At 27.7% G+C, this 19240-nt stretch overlaps 2 protein-coding genes across 2 annotated transcripts; both read left to right on the forward strand.

Moving 5' to 3' along the window:
* The first annotated feature begins 4212 nt into the window (after positions 1-4212).
* On the forward strand, positions 4213-6713 carry LOC100810757 (protein RGF1 INDUCIBLE TRANSCRIPTION FACTOR 1). Its single transcript, XM_003540036.5, has 4 exons — positions 4213-4690; positions 4907-5125; positions 5596-5811; positions 6120-6713. The coding sequence occupies exons 1-4, from the start codon at positions 4688-4690 to the stop codon at positions 6351-6353; spliced, it is 672 nt and encodes a 223-aa protein (XP_003540084.1). The 5' UTR covers positions 4213-4687; the 3' UTR covers positions 6354-6713.
* A 6305-nt stretch (positions 6714-13018) lies between these two features.
* On the forward strand, positions 13019-19011 carry LOC100814339 (zinc finger CCCH domain-containing protein 16). Its single transcript, XM_003540042.5, has 10 exons — positions 13019-13277; positions 13580-13817; positions 14024-14115; positions 15053-15148; positions 15771-15864; positions 16063-16280; positions 16912-16967; positions 17065-17248; positions 18218-18290; positions 18638-19011. Exons 1-10 carry the CDS (start codon positions 13243-13245, stop codon positions 18674-18676), a joined length of 1125 nt encoding a protein of 374 aa, XP_003540090.1. The 5' UTR covers positions 13019-13242; the 3' UTR covers positions 18677-19011.
* Positions 19012-19240: the final 229 nt, after the last annotated feature.

The following is a 19240-nucleotide window of genomic DNA, read 5'->3' on the forward strand; positions in this document are numbered from 1 at the left end:
ACGAGAAATAATTAATTAAATTCTTTGTTGCTTAATTTTGATTCCCTCAAAATTTAAATGAATTAGAGGGAATGATAATTTATACATTAATTGTAGGGAAGAAAGCATATATAAACTATCGATTAAAATATATTTATAACACACATTTTTAAAATACCATTTAATTATAAACTATCTTATGATGCAGTATTATTAACTTTTATAATATTTGTTTCAAAAGTTACATTTAAAATCACTTTTAATTGGTTGATATTTATTTTGTACAATTTAAATATATTTACGTGGACAATAAACGAAATTTAAACTAAATTAATTAAGTTAAAATATCTTTGATAATTTTATAATCACTGTAAGTATATAATAGTAAATTTAGTCTTTTATTTACTATAACTATTCTTAAATATTTACTTAATATCTATTTTATCATTCAACTTTTACGGTATCTCAAATAATTATTTTATAAAGATAAAAAATACTTTTATATAATTTAATATTAGAGAGATTTTATATTTTGACAGAATTAGAGAGATTATTTAATATCATAAAAAATTAGAAAGCTAGATCAATATCAAATATTTTTTTTTAAAAAAATATATTGTTAATTTAGTTTTTTTTTTAAATATAAATATATGCTTTTTTTTTACATAATATACTTTTTTTTTTATTTCATCTTATTTTTATATTATTTTCTTTCTATTTCTCTCTTTCTTTTCCATCACATTTTCCATTTATCTCTATTTTTTTCCTTTATTATTTGTTTTTAGATTTAAATACATTTTTGTCCTTTATTTTATCAAATTTATAATTTTAATTCTCATATTTTAGAACAGAAATATTTTATCATCCTATTTTTTAAAAATTGTAATTTTGATCCAATATTTAATTTTGTCTATATTTTTTTATTTCTTAAATTTTTAATTAATTAAGTCATTTTTTAATGATATCTTAATTGAATACTTTAAGTCTAGGGGTCAAATTGACTAGAATAAAAAAAAATATATAACCAAAATTGAAATTTGGATCAAAACTACTGATTGAATAAAATAAAATAACTAAAATTCATATCTCTCCTTTATCTTCTGTTCACCTCGTTAGGCCGAAGAGGGGGAGGCAATGCCCCTCTTAGGATTATATGAAGAAATTAAAAATTAAAAATATTAATAAAAAATATATAACGAAAAATAAGTTTTTGAGTTGAAATTTACTTTAAAAAAAATAGTAGTAGATCATATCTTTAATTTTATCCATAAAATTAGTAATAATTTTTAAAAACTTATGACTAAATTTAAAGTTCTATAGATGTTTGGTTATTGTCAAAAAGAATAATTTAAAGTGTTACAAACTGTTCAGCTAAACTTATGACCCAATAAACTTTTTTTGAAAATAAGTTCTATGGATGTTTGGTTATTGTCAATAACGCTGTCGACTTCAAATTTAATGATAGCTGAAAGTTTGTAACACTTAAAATCATATGAAAAAGAATAATCCTTCCGTTCTATTATAAATAATTTTCATGTAAGAAAAAATATATCTCAAAATAATTATTATTTTAGTTTGTTAATATAACATTAATTATTTTTTTTCTTATATTTTTTATAATATTAATGATACACTATAAAACCTATAAATATATTAATAATAATATAAGATTAATTTGTAAAAAAAATTTGTCTGCGTAAAATAACTTATGACAATAATTATTTTAAGATACTAAGAATATAATACTTCATAGTTAATATCTCCCCAAAAAATTACAATACCAAAGTTATAAGTTTTTGTCTACCGAGCTTGAACTCAATTCCTAGTGATCATTGACTCGTTGTGATATGACAATTAACATATATACTAAGGTTAGAGGTTTTGTTTTGTTAATGAGGTTACGAGGTTTTAGCCAAGTTAAGTAGACAATTTGTTATTATAACAATTCTTATATGATTCTAAAATAATACAATTTAATAGGTTCTATGAACAAATTATTCAATTTTCTCCTCCGCTCGTCCTGTACGCACGTTAGTCTTCAAAAAAAGGAGAACTATCTGTGTTCATATTTCATGGATATCATGATTTCAACCCAAAAAAAAAAACACTATTCGACTAAATTTGAAAATAAGGTGAATCGAGTCGAGTCTGACCAGAATCCACCTAACAACATGATTTATTAATACGATTATATTTGAAATTTAAATTAAATCAAAATGGTTTAATTTTTGGATCAATACATTTCCGTTATATCACTGCAATCATAATATTCAAAGGAATTAAATTTATGAGTCTAAAATTAAAACACAAATATTCAAGATATGTTACACACTTCTCATCACCGAATTAAATGAAATTGTTGATAAAATATGGTTGAAAGATAATGACAGTAAATTAAAAATAGATCATGATTGAATTAGATAAACTTCAATAGCAATCAAGCATGAGATTCCCACACAGTCTATTAAAAAATATACAATGATAGTATCAAAATCACACGAGAGAAATAATTTAAATTTATAATTTTAATTCTATAAGATATTGTTCAAATTTGAAATAATATTATCTTATCTCAATAACATTATTTATATTTAAGGGTATTATTTATAAATTAGAGACTTATTTATTCTTTTAAGATTAAGATCTAGATCTAGATTTATAAATAGATAATCTTGAAATATAAAGAATCACCTAGGTGATCACTCATCACTCTAGATGAGAGAGGGACATGTAAAGGAAGAATTCATAAATTTTTTTAGAAAATTTGTTATTAAGATGAATAAAATATTGACGAAATTTCTTTACATTTCTTTTATGAATACATGTCTACCCAAAACACAAAAAAGAGTAATTATGTTAAAAAAAATGTTTGAAACTAATCCTTCAAAAAAAAATTAAAATTTGAAAATTAAATTGATTCATTTAGTCTTAAAATTTGATTTTACAAAGAATATGTTTAAAACTAACTAGTTTAGTTTTCCTTGTCTTACACTGATATCAAATTTACATTTTATAATTTACAGAAATAGTTTTTATGTTATTTGAATTTTTAATATATTATTAATTATTTAGTTTAAATTTTAATAAATATATCTTAATAAATATATCAATAAATATTTAAATATATTTTTATATACACACATATTTCAAAAAATTGTTGTTATTACTTTAGTAATATTTTTCATGTTATTTTTCTATTTTCTTTTTTAAAAAATTAATTTTGTTCAATTTTTTCATTTGTATTCATGATCTGGGATAATACAAATTGATTGAAGCCATTTTAGTAGCAATAAAATTAGTACCTTGTTAACTAAATATATTTATTATGATTTGCATGTATATTTTTTTATATTTTACACGTGTATATGATTTAGTTGATTGCATGATTTTAATGTTTTAAATATATCACAATTAATAAATAAAATATTTTATTTATTATTTTGACCGCATAATAATTGATTATTATAATTACATAAACTATTCCATAAAAACTAATAAATAATTAAGGTATTATATAAAATAAAAATTCATATAAAATTTAAGGATTTAATTAAATAAAAAATATATATTCACGGTAATTTTCTTAATCGTTTATATATTTTTTTCAAATTTTCTATAGATATTTTTTTGTTGTAAAGTAATTGAACTGAAAAATAAAAGGAGAAAAAATCATAAGTAGAATGATAATTTTTTTTATTTAACTAACCTAAAAAAATGGTAGTATGTATTTTATTAAATAAATTTTGAAACTAAATATACTTAATAAACCAATTAATTATCAATCAAACACTATTAAAGTAGACATTATATCTAATTAAAACAATCAAATATTTAATATATCAACCAACTTTTAATAAACTATAATTAACATAAAAATTAGTATTTAATGACATATTTATATTTTGATATCAATCTTTTATTCTAACTACATACATTAAAATAATTTTATTATATATTACTATTTTTTGAAACTTAAATTTTTAAACTAAACTTATTAAATCCTTCTTATTTTGAATTAGACTTTTCAAAATAAAGTTTAAAACTTATTGAAAATCGAACTTATTGAGCATAATTGGTTAGATGATTTTTTGTTTAGTATTATATTATTATAAACTCTAATTGATTAATTCATTTTAAAAAATTGTTATAAAATATTAATAAAAAAAAAGCTTCCAAATAAACAAAAGCCCCATAATAATTGACTTCAAATTAAGAAAATAGTATGATGATATTGCCAAATATATAAAAAAAGCTAGTTCACAAAAAAATGCTGTAGCCATGAGAGGAAATGCAGATATTAAGAAAATAGGGAAACAAATAAATTAACGAATAAAACGGAAGGTGACCACATGACACCCGGCGAGTTCCCTGAAGAAAACGCATCCTCGTCGTAGGTTTGGGTTCGGAGCGAGGTTTGGTTTGGACTTTGAAGAGCAACACAATAAGCACTTGGCACTCACTGGCACTTGCTTCGCTTTACCCTCCATCACCCGCCACTACAAAACTATACCCCCACTTCCTTCTTCCAACCTTTTTCTCTTCTCTCTCTCTCAACTCAACTAGTTTCACCACTTATTACAGAAAGTTCTCTTTTTTTTATCTTCTTCTTTCTGCCTCCGAATTACCACTCTCTTGCTTTGCTATCTTACAGGAAGAGGATCAAAATACCCCACCATAAGACAAATCCAAAGGAACAGCAACATCAATTATGGTTAGTAATAATACGATACCACTCAATCAATGCATATATCAAATATCCAACCACCCTCTCATATACAACACACATGATGTTGTTCTTTTTTTTTTTATAAAAAAAACCTCAATCAACCCTTTTGGTGTTTATTTTTATTATTCTGTGCTTGTCTTCAATTATTTACCAATTGACAATTTTGTGTGTTTTTTTTTGTTTCTGGGTCTATGGGATCAGGGAGGTTTCAATGGAGAAGAAGGTGTTGTGAGAGAAAAAGAAGAAGAAAACAAGTGGCCTTCATGGCTGCAGCCACTTCTCAAGACACGTTTCTTTGTTCAATGCAAAGTCCACGCAGATTCCCACAAGAGTGAATGCAATATGTATTGCTTGGACTGTGTGAATGGAGCCCTTTGCTCTGCATGTCTCGCTTCCCACAAAGAACACAGAATAATTCAGGTACCATATTTAACAGAAAAAAAAAAAAAGGAATTGTGCTTTGATGTTCCATTTTCTATCACTCAATTTGATCCAATTCTGCAGGGATTTGAATCCAAACGGTCAAAAATCAAGGATTTGGTTGTGTATAATCATATTTTGTAGCTTGTTCCTACATTTTTAGGACTTTGGATCCAAACCCTTTTGATCGGTCCAAAAAAAATTGTCTCTTGTATTGGTTTTATCGGTTACACGTGCCATTTAATGCTGAATCTGCAGTCTTCCCAAGTCAGAGTTGAATAGTGTTTTTTTTTATCATTGAAAAATTGTTTATCACTCAATTATATGATCAGTTGGTTCTGCCTAGATAGATAATTTTGTTGATTTTATTAATTTCGGTATTTTCTTCCAGCTAGAATAAATAATGTGGTTATTATCATCTGATGACGATTTTTTTCTATTTTCTTTTAAAATTTTATTAATTTTCAAAGATAAGGAGGTCTTCGTACCATGATGTGATAAGGGTGTCTGAGATACAGAAATTTCTGGACATAACAGGGGTCCAAACTTACATTATAAACAGTGCCAAGATTGTGTTCTTAAATGAAAGGCCCCAACCTAGACCTGGAAAAGGGGTCACCAATACCTGCCAAGTCTGTGAACGCAGCCTCCTTGATTCCTTCAACTTCTGCTCTCTTGGTTGCAAGGTATATTTATTTATGGATAAACTCAATTTTTTATCTATGTAAATGGAAATCCTAATCTTAACTACATCTTTGAATTACATTAGTTGTAACAAAATATGATGTATAGATTTCCTATTTTTTTAAGAAATGTTGTATGTTGTAAAGTATAACCTTTGTAAATTGTAACTACCTCCTACTTTTTTGCTGTATAAAGTATGTAACATTATAGTTGTACTTTTTATGCCCGCTTTGAAAAAGTAAGAAAAATGATGATGAGAACAGTTGGATACGAATGAGTGATCTCTTCAACTTTTGAATTTTCTTCTCAGATTGTTGGAACCTCCAAAAAGTTCCGGAAGAAGAAAATGTTAAGTGAGGCAGATGGGTCTGATGGTGAAGAATCAGTAAATGGCATAATAAGCAATGCAAGTGCCAGAAACAAAATCCATAGCTTTACACCCTCAACACCACCACCAACAGTGGTTAATTACAGAACTGCCAAGAGAAGAAAAGGAATTCCACATAGAGCTCCAATGGGTGGAGGGCTTATTATAGAATACTAATGTTGTATAGTGGTTTTCTGTCACTTACCAATCAATATTTATGCCAAAAAGATACAGCAGTTGTTACCACTTCCTTGGGTGGCACCCTCAGAAAAAAAAAAAAAAAAACTATGCTCCATATATATTTTATGTAGTTGCAATACCTGTGCCCTGTCACTGAGGCCGGTGTTGGGAACTACTGCTTTATCTTGTATAAGACAAAAAAATAGGATGAAAAATGTGTCAAAAAGTAAGTAATAATATAACAGAGTGGGGAGTACTTTATGTTGATATGTGATGCTAAATGTACATAGTGGCTTGTAGAAAGGAATTGTAGAGCAATAGAATCAAATTAGACAATAAAAAAATATTATGAACTCATGATGGGTATTAATTATATTCTCTTGGTTTGGTACATGATCGTGTCCTTGTCCTTTCAAAGTTGAAAGTGCATGTCTTGTTTGGCTGGTGGACAAGAGGTTAAACTTTAAAGTGCCAAAATTAAATGGCTTTTGCTTCTCTTTTAGTATGCTTTTGGAACTTGGCTTCTTATGAAAAACAGTATACTGCTGAACTGTATAGCAACAACAAACACACGAAATGTATTGGTGTGTTTGTTGCTTCACGGCTCCTCATTCTTAATATTCAGATTTTATACTATGATATTTTTACATTTTTATTTTCTTTTTAAAATGTTAAAAATACACAGAGCATGTTGTATTATCAGAAAAATAAAACACTCAGAATCAACTGTACATGCTTGGTGTGTTGCTGTTTTTCGCACATAGATCCTCAATTTAACTCCAAATGTTGCAACAGTAAGTATTTAATTTCCTTTGTTAAGTTTTCTGTTGTAGCTGCAAGAGTTTGGCAAGACCACGCAAGAGATGAACAATTCAAGATTGTATAATTCTTTAACAATAGTCGTTACATAACCGTGGCCAAACACAACATTAAATGCTAATACAACGAGATTATTTGTAAAGCTATAGTTGAAATGTTGTAATTTAATTAATAAAGTTACACGATATGTAAAAAAAGTGCACAATTTGTAATATACTTCGTGCATTTCCTTTAATTCCTCCTTTTAACTCCTTAAAAAAATAAAGTACTACATATGCGTGTAAATTTCATGTCAATCTCTACGCTTTCGATCGATTCACTACTTTATGAGATTCTTTCATCGAAATAGCAAGATGCCCGTATCGAAACTGCTTCAATAAATATCACATGATTCATAAAGTGACACGTGGTGAATACGTACAGCACCAATACACTATCATGAATTCACAGTTGAAAAAAATATAAAGATTTTTATAAGTAAGGATGTATTTAGAAAAGGGTAAAATGAGTTAAAATAATATTAATTTATTATTTCATATAAAATACACAAGGCTTATTTAAAATACAAGCTTAATGATTATATATTAACAATGTAAAATAATATTATCTAATTATAAATTATTATTGATATAATTTTTAAGATAATTATTTAAAATTTAATGAACTTGTTATATATAGATTAGATGATTGTGTGAAACTATTTTATATTTTCAATGTATACTAATTTTTTTCTCTTAAAAGATTGCATGGATGATTCATCCATTTTATTTTCTATAAAGAATTCTTTTAAATTAAGTAGAATATGTGTCTATGAAGTAAATAAACAAATTTATATATTTTTAATTAAATTTAGCTATAATAAGTTTTTTACGCATTAAAGTTTTTTTTACGGATAGTGGTATTTATACAAGCAATTATTAATAACATACTACTGTAATTAGTTACACCACCCAATTGTTTTTCTTAAACAAATCTTTTTATTTATTTAAGAATATGAAAAATTAGGCATATATATATATATATATTTGTTCGTATGGTCTGATTGATTTTTTTTGAATGCAAAGAGCTTAACTCATTTCATTAATAACCAAATTAAACGATGAATACAAAATGAGACATAGTATCAAGAGAATATGAACTAATATGAAATATAGACACCCTGACAAGATTGTGTCAACTAAATTAGCTTGTGTACGTATCAAACTCGCAGACTAGTTATGATCTGATTGTTGTGAATAGATTTACATACAGTTTTTTTTAGTAAAATGGATGCTGAATTATCCTGAATTTCTATTAATGTTTCAAAAGGTATATTTATGAATAATAATGTATTTATAGACATTTTTTAGCATCTTCATTATTTGAATATAATTGATCTCTTTATTTGAATATATTCAATATATATAAATTTTGATATTATCACTTTAATAAATGTGGGAGATATATGGGTAAGCATGTAGCATACAACAAGAATTATTATTAATTATCAATAAGAACATTAATATACTTCTTAAAAAAAAAGAACATTAATATACTTGTGTTGAAATATTTTATAGTATTATTTTACATTTACATTAGAATGCCTCTGGATTATCGAAGCTGAATGTGATGGAGATGTTGACGTCTGAAAATCTTACCGGTAATACCGGTAAGAGAAACTAATCTACAATCTAGCATAGCATCCTTTTCCTAACTCCTACGTGGAATGTTACCCCACGTACATGTTGCTCCGTGTTAGGATTTCTTATTATTTTTGGAATATTATACATTTCTACTACCCACAAAAATATTACATTTAATACCCATGTGGAGATTTAGAATAAAAATAAATTACAACAAAATAACATAATCTGAAATAGAATAATTATTTTCATGTATATTATGCTTAACAAAATATTTTAGTTAATTTTTAATTTTTAATTAATAAAAAAATTGTTTGATTATTTAATAAATAAACTATTTAGCAGTTTTTAAATTTTTTAAAGGTTACTTTACTCTATAATTTGGCTGTTTTCAAGAGTATAATAAATTAAATGTAAAAAGAAAATTTAAGTTAGTTAAATAACATAATTATTGCTATAAAAAATAAGAGTATTATTGTTATTATTATATTTGTATTGGATATTTCTTATAAATTGATAACGAAATATCATTGGTGAAAAATCACAAACACTGTTTAAAATTGTGTGAAAAATTGTTATATGAATAGTGTTTAGGATAAAATATACATACTTCATTTTTTTGTATTTTTTTTCTTAATAATGACTCAGAAAACATTTTTGTATATCATTACATACTTTTTTAAAATATTTTTTCACATACATTTATAAATATTGCGCATTAAAAAATTGTGCGAATATTTAAAAATAATTTTATACTTAAAGGATAAGATGAAAATAAAATTAAAATTACGATTATATATATTATCACGATCATGTAATTGTTTGACATATTTACCAAAATTTATTACATTAATTATAAAACACTAATTTTAATTAAATTAAAACTTCACTAAAATACTTAACAAAGTGTTGTTAAATTTTATTTTCTTTTTCAAGCCGTCTTATTGAAAAGTAAGCACACCATTATTGCCCAACACTTTCATTTGTGCTTCGGTACTTCTCACTTCCAATTGTTTTCTGCTACGTGCCTCCAATTATTGGATATTCCTTTGTTTTTTCAACCATGAATTTATTTCTTAATGAATAAAAACCTATTTGCGCCGTACTTTGTTCAAAGCAAAATAGAACAACAATAATAATATAGATGAATACAAGAATGTGATGCTGAATTGCTGGTTATATGAATTGGGATTTTACATTTTTTATTATTTAAAATATAAGTTTGATTTGGTTGTATATATTGTACAGTAAAAGTTAAGTTTTTAATTCAATTAACCGTTTTCATATTTGTTTTTACTTTTTAGCCTATTCTTAAAAGAGGTGCGAGTTGTTATAGGTGAAGTTATTATAGGATCAATGCCATTTATTTTTTTTATGTGAAAGAATAATTTCAAAATAAATGAATATATATATATATATATATATATATATATATATATATATCCGTATTATTTTATTTTTATATTTATGAAAGTATTCTATTATTTTATTATTTTTTAACTAAATTTTATTTAAATTGTTTTAATTGTATAATTATCAATTATTGATACCGTAAACTGTCCAAAACAATTTGATTATAATTTAATTCATGGTAATGATAAGTTAAAAGTTGATATTCTTTAGTGATTGATCATGAGATAATTATTTTAATTTTTTTTTATTTAGATTACGAGTATTTTTTGCTGGAGACTATTCAATATTTAAATTTGAAATTTCTAGTTAAATTAAAATAATCACAATCAGTTGATCATTGTGCTTGTTGATTTTAGTTTATATATTCAAATGAATGATAATCCATGATTAAATTTAAAAGTTTAAATGAGACAAGTGACTACACTTGATATTTTGAGGGATCAAAATTTAAAAGGTGATTTTTCGACTGTATACATTAAGATAAGACATGTTCTGGGCTGAAATGCAAGAGTTGTTGGGATGCTCTAAAATAACCCCACAATGTATCAAATCTAGTACGTGTCGACTGTCGAGTAACAAATCAAAATTAAAAAAATGAGACCTCCCAAGGATCAAAATTTCCCCTATGCATTCATCTTTCGATTATCTGTTATATTATATTATTTTGATCTTAAATATATTTACAGGTAGATAGACCTTTAAAAGCCTCTCAGCAATTACTTGAAACTACTCGAAGATTCGATTCATTGGATTGATCATTGATCAATATTAATTATTAAAATATTTGTTTGTCTTTTTTATTGTTTTAAAATATTGCACTTTATTACATTATCGTATCATTGCAAGAGTATACGACAATAGATGGTACTAAATTTAAATTCCAAGTCAGCCAAAAAATATCTTAAAGATTGTATATTGATCAAGTTATTTGTGGCATCTGTTATATAATTTTTTATAATTATTATTATAATAAAATTTCACATTTTTTCTGTAATTCTCGCTTTTAAATAAGCCGATAGACTTAACAATATTTCATAAAAGTGCCCCAAACTTTTTTTTACAAGATAATGACAATTGCTTTCAAAATTCTGTATTAGAAAATCAATCATGTGGAACTGTTTTAATGAATATTACAAATTTATTTTGCTACTCGGTAAGCGTAAAGTAAAATCGGTAATAACTAATAAAAATTGACATAACTAACAAATAGTTAAGCCATTTGAATATGTTACTTAGGATTTTTATTTTTTTTATCTAATGCCATGCGTATAAAAAAATATATTAAAAGAAAATACATTCCGTTAGATTGTTTTCTTATCTCGAAATAAATTATTAGTTGATTGTCGACTAGGACATATGTTATGATAAAAAAATTGAAGATGGTGGTGGTGGGTAACTAGTGTGGGGACAGAGAATACGACCGAGGCCTATGTGATAAGAGATATTGGAATACAACTTGGATTATTGTTTATCAACTTTGTAGTCAACTAGACGTGGAAGGGAAAAACAAACTTATCATTTAAACTAAGCTATTGGTATTGCAATTATGATGGAGAAAGGATAATGGAACAGACAAGAACAATCTTTTTTTTTTAAATGTAAGGCGTTGTTTGATCGAATTGGCAATTTTAAGTTTTATTTTTAAAAAATTAAAAATAATTTTCAGTTTTATAATATTTTGATATTTATTTTATTGCTTTTATTTTTTCATTGTTGCATGCTTGATGATCAGGATAAAAATTATAAATAGGATAGGAAAAATATAAGTAGAATAAGTTCTGATTTTTTCAAAAATTTGGTACATATTAAATAATTTAGTGAATATTAATATAAATGCAAGTTATTTTGATCATTTGATGTGTAAGGAGGCATTTATTTCAAGTCATGAGGTATTTTCAGGAATCACAAAAATATTATAACTGGGAATAGTATTTTTGGATATATCTAATTTAAAAGTAAGTTGTTAACTTTTAATATTTATGAGAATACCCGTATCAAAAAATAATATATCTATGAGAATATTTAAAAATAAAAATAAAAAAATGAAAGTTATAAGTGAAATTAGAAAATAACTTCCCACATTTCTATAAAAATAACTTTTTCACCCTTAGCACGAGAATAAAAAATTGTATAAAGATGCAAATGCGCTTTTTTGAGAATAAAAAATATCCAAAAATAATTTTTTTGAAAATCTCGTAATAAACATAAACATGTGTGTATGAATATTCCCATCATCATATTTCCAAGAATGTAAAAAAATTTCCCGAATCAAATACTTATAATATTTTAAATTCACTTAAAAATTATATTTTCCCCCTAAAATTTTCCATCTAAACACATTATTATAACGGTAGAATAAAAGCAATAAAAGTTAAAAAAAATTGGAGGATGCAAATAGGACTTAATAATCTTATATCACCCATATTATATTAAAAATTCATTTTACAAAATAATTTAAAATTAATAATTCACACAGATTTTAAAGTGTTACTTTTACATTATTATTAATATAACATTCTAACTAATTGAATTAATCGATTAATTATATTAAAAATAATTAATAACACTATACATAATATTAAAAATTTTAATATATATTTAATATACATATAAGTTTATATAGTAAATTTTATAATAATTAATTTTGATTTAATAATATATTATTTTTTATTAAATTCATGGATCCATTGGGATTAACCTTAGCCCATATAGGTTATAGGAAGAAAAGAAAAAAAAATAATGAAGAAGCAATAAAAAAAATTAAAGTTGAAATTTTTTAAGATATGTTAAACGCAAGAAATTTGAATGATGTTGAAAGAATAATCAAAAAATTGTTATGGACCAAAGAAAAAAGAACAAAAACCACGAATTTTTATTTATTCAACGATAGAGTGGAAGCAGAAGTGAATGGGAAATTGAATTTCCATGAGCGGTGGGGTTGTGGTTAGAAGAGAAGAGAACTTGAGAAGATAACATTCTCGGGTTTTGTTTTGTTGAGAATTCTGAGCGTTTGATTTGATGATCATAACACAATGAGGGATATTTGTAGGAACTTCCAGCGAGGCAGGTTATTCTCTTCTTCTTCTTCGCTGTTTCAATTTCAAATGCCAAACTTATTGTTGCGTTGTTTCTATGCCATTATTCCCCTGCGCAATTATTTCTTTTGATTCCTCACTGTTTCTCAACCATTAGTATATAACAATATAAATCTTTGCATTTACATATTATATTTGTTGTTGGCTCGCCCTTTCAAGTCGTGCTATCATATAAATGTGAACAAAACTGCTATTTGATCTTTAATCTTGAATTGAATTTATTCATCACAAGTTTTGAAAATGTGTTTTAAATTGCTGTGGTTCATCTTTTTAGCTGTCAATATGGAGAAAGGTGTAGATATTTACATGTTCAGCAACAGCGGAAACCTAATGTTAATGGGTTTGGAGGACAGAGCAGTTCTCATCAACAGCAAAATACAAATCCCTTTGGATTTGGGTCTGGCTCTGGCTCACAACAACAGCAGAAGGGTAATCCTTTTGGTTTTGGCAAGCATAACAGCTCCCAGTTGAATGGGGGGCCTCATTCTGAGAACAAACCCAACCAATACAAGGTTCTCACTCTTTCCTATGCATATACATGACGTGAAGGTTTATTTTAATTATATCGTTTTAATTGTTAGGTATTATAATAGATGAATACATCATTATTTATGGTCTATTTTTGAGGGGTTTTCATTGCTATGTCTGCTTCATATTCACTTTTCGAAAAATAATCTGATTATTAGCTCTTAGTATTGATGATTTACTTCTGAATCAGCCTTTTGAAAACAAATGGAATCGACAGTCATCCAAACCCCAGCAGAACGGCGTGAAATCTGAAAACAACCCCAAACAATCAGAACATCATATGTAAGTATTTATCAATCTTTTCTCCATCTGTCAAGAATCATGGACATTCTTTGTAATTTTACTCCCTCCAGTCTTAAATATAAGAAGAAAAAAAAACTTTTTTTTTCTTGGTCTCAAATATAAGCAAGACTCAACTAACTTTGCCTTATTTAACGAGACCATTCCCAAAATATCCTTCATTTAATTGAGTTTTTGTTTTCAATTGATACCAAGTTCCAATGAAGGGTAGTTTAGAAAAATGGTCTATGTTCTAAATGAAATTGGTACTATTAAATGATTCTAACCAACTTTCTTAATAAGCATAAGTTAGTTTTTCCCCCCCTTATATTTGAGACCAGAGGGAGTATATCAAGTCAATGTATAGAACAGATATGTCATAATTGCTACATGTTGCACATACACCCTTGTACTTCAGAACAAGAAACATAAAATACACAGGTCTAAATGTCTACAAAGTGCATAAACACTGACTAATGGTGCCTAGAAGGCCCAAACAAATTGGATAATTGGAGGGCTCTGCCTTTAATCAATTTTGGAGATACAAAATTTGATATCTTTAAGCTTTGTTACATATATACTGGCTTTCCTTTTCAGCTGAAGTGTATGCTCCTCTACATATTTGTCTTTATAGAACTTGTTAAATGAATATCTGTCATGTGTTACATCGCCTTTCAATTAAATAAACTAGCAAAAGAAAATTTTAGTGTCATTATTTTGTTTTCGTTTGGCTTTGTGGTTTCTTTGGGAGAATACCTGATTATCTCTTGTATTTTTCCTTCCTATATAATTATTATTTTTCTATAAAAAGGGTCTGATGATGGTGATTTTGCATCCATGTTTCCTATAAATGTTTGTGGCTTGTGCCTTATTTTTAACTATTGTGTTTCGTGTAAGTTTAATTGATATACTATATTTAACTTGGTTGATGTAATTAAAGATGCACAGATCCTGAGAACTGCAAGCGCCAGATTGCAGTAGATTTTGAGCAAGAGAAACCACTTTGGATACTTACATGCTACAGTCATTGCAAAGGGTATATTTCTTTTTAGACATGATGGTTTGAAAACATTAATCAAACTTGTTATTGTAAATAACATATTGTTTAATCATGTTGGAAGGTACTACTTTAGCACCTAATGCAGACAATGGATCATATAGAACATATCCATTTTCCTCCAAACCCATGCAATTGGACTATGTTGCAAAAGATTGTTGACTATTTTTCCATTCATCTTTCACATGCAACACTGATAAACTGACCAGTAATCAATACACAATTCCTCATGTTATCTTTGAAAATCCTTCCCGAAGCTGCTGTCCAAAAGACGAACAAGATCTTAATAGGAACAATTTTCATTTGAATTACAAAACTTAAGATGATAGCAATTCACATGCATGATCTCACTTATTATTTAAATTTCAGTAAACTGCAGCTGAATCTTCTTTAGTTACTAATGAGTTATGTCACTGTCCACCTGGAATACACCAGCTAAATAAACGTGAAAACATTGCCTTAAGAAAATTGCAGATCAAATTTTATACTTGAAAGAGATCCTAGTCTACTTGCCACTCTTGAAAGAGAAATTGCTTTGAAGAATCCTAACCATTCCACTGATAAGAAAACTAAATGTAGATTTTGACTTCCTCTTATGCAGTGCTCCTTGTGACATTGTTGGTGATATTAGCTATGAAGAATTGCGGGCATCAGCTTACGAGGATGCTAATCGTGGTATGAGCTTGCAATCAATAGTAAGAAACCTGGTTTAACATGCCTACATTTTTTTAGCCCCTTTGTATCGTCAATCCCCCCCCTCCCCCCTCTGGAAGTGACCCTATTCTCGATCTAATTGTAATTACTTCATTTTTCTTTAATGAAATTTCAACTTCTAGGTTACAGTTGTGCTCAACCATGTATTCTGTGTTTAACCTTATAATATGATGGTGCAGGTTGAGAAAGAGAGAAATATACTAAAATCCAAGTTGGTTGAGTTTGACAAACTACTTTCTGAACCTTACAAAATACCAATAAGTTCTTCTCTTGGCAGTCAAACACCCCAATCTATTGGAGCCAATGCAAATCCGTTTTCAACATCTCAAAGTAATGGTCCATTGTCAGTCTCAAGCTTTAGCCAATTGAGTACTCCATTGAACATGGGTTTTGAAAGGTAATAATGACCTGCTCTGCTTGAAACATTTTCTCTATTTTCAGTTGCTTGGGTTTGGAAAATGACTTAAGGAAAATCCAAAAAATTTAACCAACAGAGTTCTGTGAGCTCCAGTGGAGTATGGTTTGTACCCTATAATGTATTGATGAGGCCTGAATGCCTGATAGTTTGTGCATTGCATTTGACCTCTACTGACACCCCTTTTTCTAGAATTCCTATCTACTGTTTGTTTTTGTTTAGGATTGTGGTGTAATTGTCAAGAGAATAGAGAAAAGCACAAGAGCTTTTATTATTGCCATTTAAGATTACAGTTTTGTAGATGCTAATACAGACTAGTTGGATATCAGTTTTAAGTGCTGTAGAATGATCTGGGTCTTGAGAATTTGGTGTCTGAAAACATTCCTATAGTGGCCTAATGGTTACATTGGTGGTATCCCTTGGAGCCCTGTTTCCTTTGGAATTTGGTGATTAGAAGTATGGTGTGTTCTAGAATGGATAAGATGCAGGTCTGCAATCATTGCTTCCTACGCTATGATTGTCCTTCATGCTGTACTTTCCTTGTCTATACTCTGCTAATAAATTATTTTTTATGCCTGCTTTTGGTCTAATCTGTTTGGAACTCTCTTGTTAGGCCATCTGCACCACTAACAAACACTCCGACGAAGCCTGGTTTCTTTGGAAGTGGAGGTATATATTTGGTGTAATTTGGGTAGCATTATGACTATTTATCTTCTGTTTTTCCTGCTTATATATGCCTGACTGTCAATGTTGTAATAAATACTAGGAAACTCTTTGGCATCCAACACAGCAAACCTAAACAGCAATGGTGTCTTCGGTGTTCAAAGCGGCCCATATTCTACACCATTGGATTTGAAAATGTTTCCAGGTTCAACTCAGGAAACATCGACTGCTTTCAGTAACTCTGGTCCCACTTCAATGTTTCAAACAACACCAGATGTCCAGTTGTTGTAAGTTCATAGTCACATTAGTTTAAAATTCAAGAAGGCAGTTGTTGCAATTTAATCAATTTCTGATCTCTTTCACTGAAAAGTATGACATAGAATCATAGATTGATTATAACCCAGCCAGTTAATCTTTATTGTTTTCACTGAAAACTTCAGCTTGTTGCATCTTCAGTTTAGTTATGCATTTTCAGTTTAAAGAAAATCTCGAGCTTGAAATTTTCAATTTTATTCATGTCCATTTAACTGTTCTTATTCCATTTGATTCAATAAAGTGGTAGAACAGTAAATTTTTGTGACAAGAGTCCCACAATGTAAGCTAATTGTAAATTTTGAAATGATTATGATAAATTTTTGTGAATTAAGTAAAACTATTCAAGATTTATCTGGCAGTATACGTTCTACTTTTATTTCTATTTTTATGTAGAGATGGACTAGAAGTCTTTTAAGTTTTATACCTTTACACTTGATAATTCTCAAAATAAGTTTTTGGGTTCAACGAAGGAGTAAGAAACAAAAGGGAAGAAATGATGAATGCAGCAAGCACTCAATTGCCTCAGGTGGTCACTTCAACTCACTGGGCAAAATTAATTAGAGCCCAAAAATCATTCTAATTTTTCTTGAAAGTAACAGACCAACTTGCCTCTATTGTAATTGTTATAATTTGGATGAAGTTGGCTACATAATTCAGTGATAAAATCTATTTTGCTAAGCTATATGTTTCAGTTCATAGATTAGAAAGATTTTAATGTCAGTAGTGGTGCTTGTAGCAGTTTGATCTTCTGTTTCCTTTAGTTTTATTTAACAATGCCCTAGTTTATACTAGTAATTGAATCTGCTTGGAAACTTAACCTTTGTTAATGCAATTTTCTGAGGTTATCTTTATATAGAATTTGAAGAAATTTCATTTCAGCTTTGCATGCGAGTTACAAATACTTTTGTTTGAATTTTTATGGTCATCTATTATTCCTGCAGAAGTCAGTCCCAAGTGGAGAAAGTGTCGGTAGATCCGAGTATTTGGTTAAAAGAGAAATGGAATCCGGGAGAGGTAATAGCCTTCTGCAATGCTCTATCTGTTAAAAATTGTCCATTCAGGCTTTTCTCGAAGACATTTATGTTTTAATTTCCAATACCAGAACAAAATCCTCCTTAGGACAGATATGCAATCAATCATATATATTGGATAAAATTTGCAATTAAGATCCCTTGGCTCTTGCTTGTGTTAAAATTACACAAATATCTTTGTCTTGGAGCACTAAGATTTGACAGATTTAGATTTACTTTTTGCTCACTATATTAATGCGAGAGTCAGGGAAATGTTGACAAGTGCTTTATGTGATATAAGCTAACATTTGTTTGTTTTCATTTTATTTTTGTGCTGTGTCTGTTTGGCAGATTCCAGAAGAAGCTCCTCCTGATACATTTGTACGGTAGACATTTGTGTATTGGCATCTGAAACACGGCACTCAATACTAGTAGTGTTAGCAAGATTTTGGGCCCTTCGTGGTTGAATTATGATCAATAGCATATTTTAGATCACTTCAGTGCTTATCTGGATAGTTTTATATCAATTACTGAAACGCATGAGCTAAGGAGGCAAAAGTAAATCCATGTTGTAGTTCTTTCATTTGGGCGAAATATTGTAATGCCTTCTTGGAGCTATTTTGACAAAATAGTCCCATTTCCAAAATTATTTGACTGCTCGCTCGCTGCTGCACTATCAGGAATTCATTTGATATGGATTTCACTCTAGTTATGTAACCTTTTAATGCATTAGTGCATTACCATAACTTTTTTTTTTTTTTTAAATGGCAGTAATCATGCGCTTCTCGAAAGGGAAAAAAAAATCCAAATGCTTTGTTTTTTTTTTTTTTTACAAATTCAGATCCACGTGATACAAGTTTTGAAATATTGGTGATTTTTTTTTCTTCTTATTATGTTGAGATGGAAGAAATTACTATTTTTATATTTACATTTACATGCCTATGTACATTGTTT

This window comes from Glycine max, chromosome 12 (assembly GCF_000004515.6).
Source record: "Glycine max cultivar Williams 82 chromosome 12, Glycine_max_v4.0, whole genome shotgun sequence".
NCBI lineage: Eukaryota > Viridiplantae > Streptophyta > Magnoliopsida > Fabales > Fabaceae > Glycine > Glycine max.